General features: G+C 43.5%; 1 protein-coding gene across 1 annotated transcript; it reads right to left on the bottom strand.

The window, feature by feature from the left end:
* Positions 1-450: 450 nt before the first annotated feature.
* Positions 451-2,465, bottom strand: LOC121378746. Its single transcript, XM_041507036.1, is given in 2 exon segments — positions 451-1,781; positions 1,784-2,465. Coding segments are annotated over 2 exon segments (909 nt in total). The 5' UTR covers positions 2,034-2,465; the 3' UTR covers positions 451-1,122.
* Positions 2,466-2,666: the final 201 nt, after the last annotated feature.

Genomic DNA, 2,666 nt, shown 5'->3' with positions numbered 1-2,666 from the left:
AGCTACTAAATGATGCAATACACCATCATTAAATTAATTTATTAGACCCCCCCCCCCCCCCCCCAAACATAAAGTTGAACATCGTCAGTGTCATTTGCTGTTGGGAAGGGGCTTGTCCGGTGCCACAGAATGCCTGGATAAATTCCCGACAACAGTAACAAATGTATACTATTTACCAAACACCAACAGACCAAAATGTTATTATATAAAATTATTTTTCTTTTGCGATTGTCCTACTCTATATTAAAACCAAACCGAAATAAAAAGTAAAACTTATTCATCTTACTATCGTTTATCCTTAGATCAATTTATTCGTTACGATTATATCTTCAAGCGAATGATTCTTAAATCACCCTGCAATCACTAATTTAATCATATGAGCATTAGTTATATTATCTGACAAAACGAGAAACGTCTTTTTCTTAACCAAGATAAAACGAAAATATAACAAATGTTTGACAATGCTTATCTGTTAAATAACAAGCATTTGTTTATTGCTAAAAACATTATAAGCATTTAACAAAATATACGAACCAACAACATATTGCATGAACAAAAGCACATTAACAAAGCATAAAAATCCACAACGAACAAAAAGTAGATGTCATGTCATCCACTAAAACACACTGAACATCAATAGCAAAGTTGAGATAAATATCACAGATTTTGGTTTATTATTGATTTGCATTTGCTAAAAGTGGCATCCTAGCCTGCCCTTGTGACTTAAGGGTCTTAGTATAATTAAATACGTCGGCGGTGTCTTCTGACCACGTCCATTCTTTCTGGTAGGTCCTTGTAGGTGTAAAACCACCCGAGTTTTGGTATTCTAGCCATTCGTTTTGGTAGGTCCTCGTAAATGTAAAACCACACGAGTCTGGTATTCTGGTCTTTCTTTTTAATAGGTCCTGTTCGACAAAACCACACGAGTTTAGTATCCCAGCCATTCTGTTTGGTAGATCCTTGTAGACACCAAAACCACAGAGTTTGGTAGTCCAGCCATTTCTTCTAGTAGGTCTAGAAGACACATAACCACAGGGGTTTGATATTCTAACACCATTAATCGTATGTAGAGTCATCTTAAGAGACGTAACTATATATATATATATATATTATATATATAAGTTAGTGCCGTCTCCTGGCTCTGCCTTCTGTCTGAATGGTCCTGGTACACATATCTACACACTCGGAAAATGACCAAGAGTTTTGTTCTTGAGAATAGTCCAAGTCTGCCAGTCTCGCAAGTGCCATGATGTAACTGCTTGCAATCCTAAGAATGGCGAGTTTAGAAAGTTTTTGATTGTATGAGTATGACGGCACAGCCTGTCTGAGGGCATCAAACGCAGCACTGATCGTGTGGACACGGGATCGCTCCCTGGCGTTGGCTTCAACTCGCCTCTCTCTCGTCATGTTCTTGTAGTTTTTCCTCTGCTTCCTGCTGCTGCCTTTACCAGAGATGTAATCATCAGGGTCGTCCTGGTCCTGAGTCTCGAATCCGTGAACACTTGTTCTGCCCACCAGTTCCACCTGTCGGGCTGTGATTCCGTCTGGAAATGCTGTGGGAATTTTTAAAGCAGAAAATCCAGGAATTAACGCGGTGGGTGGAATTGAGAAGTGAGTCTTGTTCAAGTATATGCTTGGCACGACACAGTTCGCTCTTATTCCGTTCATAATGTTTGTCATTGGGACGTAACGAGCCGAATTGCCTCGTTCGCCGACTCCCTGGGAAGAGTCGTCCGGCTCTGGTAGATAGGCGGGGTCGGGCGTGTCCGGGGGTTCCTCCCTGACCCCTCAAAATCCTCACTGCACCCGGAGTCCGACATGGCACTCCCGGGACTTGTCTCCGGGCACAGTCTCTTAATACTGAAGTCCGCACGCTTTCTGGGAGAACTCAGTTTCCTCTTGTTTTTCCTCGGTGTCTCCGCGGGAGACATGTCTTTCCCGTGGATAGCAGGTCCGTCTGGCGAGGGGGTAACGGATCCGCGTCCCAGGGACGGGGAAGAGGCGGGTTCACAGGTGCCCCCACAAACTGCCATCTCCAGCCGAACCGTGGCGCAGTGTAACACGGCGTGATAAAGCGCTCTCCCTCTCTCTCTCACACCACGCTGTTTACACTCAAGACTAACCCGTCAGCCAGGCAGCCAGATGTTATATGCAGAAGAATTCCTCAGATGCGTGTTATTTATTGACTAATCCCCCTCAGATGGCTATCTTTCATACAGGCAATTGAAGCGATATAAAAATAACTCGGCCACCACCGAGCTACAGCGTTTCGGCCAGTCTGCAGTGATTGGCAATGACTTCTCACTTGTAAACCGTTCATAATTATGCTGCCCGTGTCATTAAAATATATGGAAATTGCAAAGCGGTCGTTTCATTGACGACGTTATATACCAGCCGTGGCATAATAGCGCGACCAGGTGGCCATACAAGTATTTTCCATGTTCTTTGGGTAAACCCAATATGTGATCTAATGCTTGAGTGGCGAGACTGGCCCATTTGGTTGAAAGGGGAGTTGGCGTTTGGAGACCTCACAACACCTGTTAGCTATATAAATATAGTGCTCACATAATATTTGCTGTAAACAGTTTATCGCAGTAGGCAAAACTAAAATGGGGGAATTTAACTTGTCGAGGGGCGGTAAATGGAAGGGGTGGGTTGATAGCAGT

Source organism: Gigantopelta aegis, chromosome 8, assembly GCF_016097555.1.
Source record: "Gigantopelta aegis isolate Gae_Host chromosome 8, Gae_host_genome, whole genome shotgun sequence".
In the NCBI taxonomy this organism is placed as follows: domain Eukaryota; kingdom Metazoa; phylum Mollusca; class Gastropoda; order Neomphalida; family Peltospiridae; genus Gigantopelta; species Gigantopelta aegis.
Note: the sequence above shows the minus strand (reverse complement) of the source record. Positions and strands in the feature narration are given on the sequence as shown.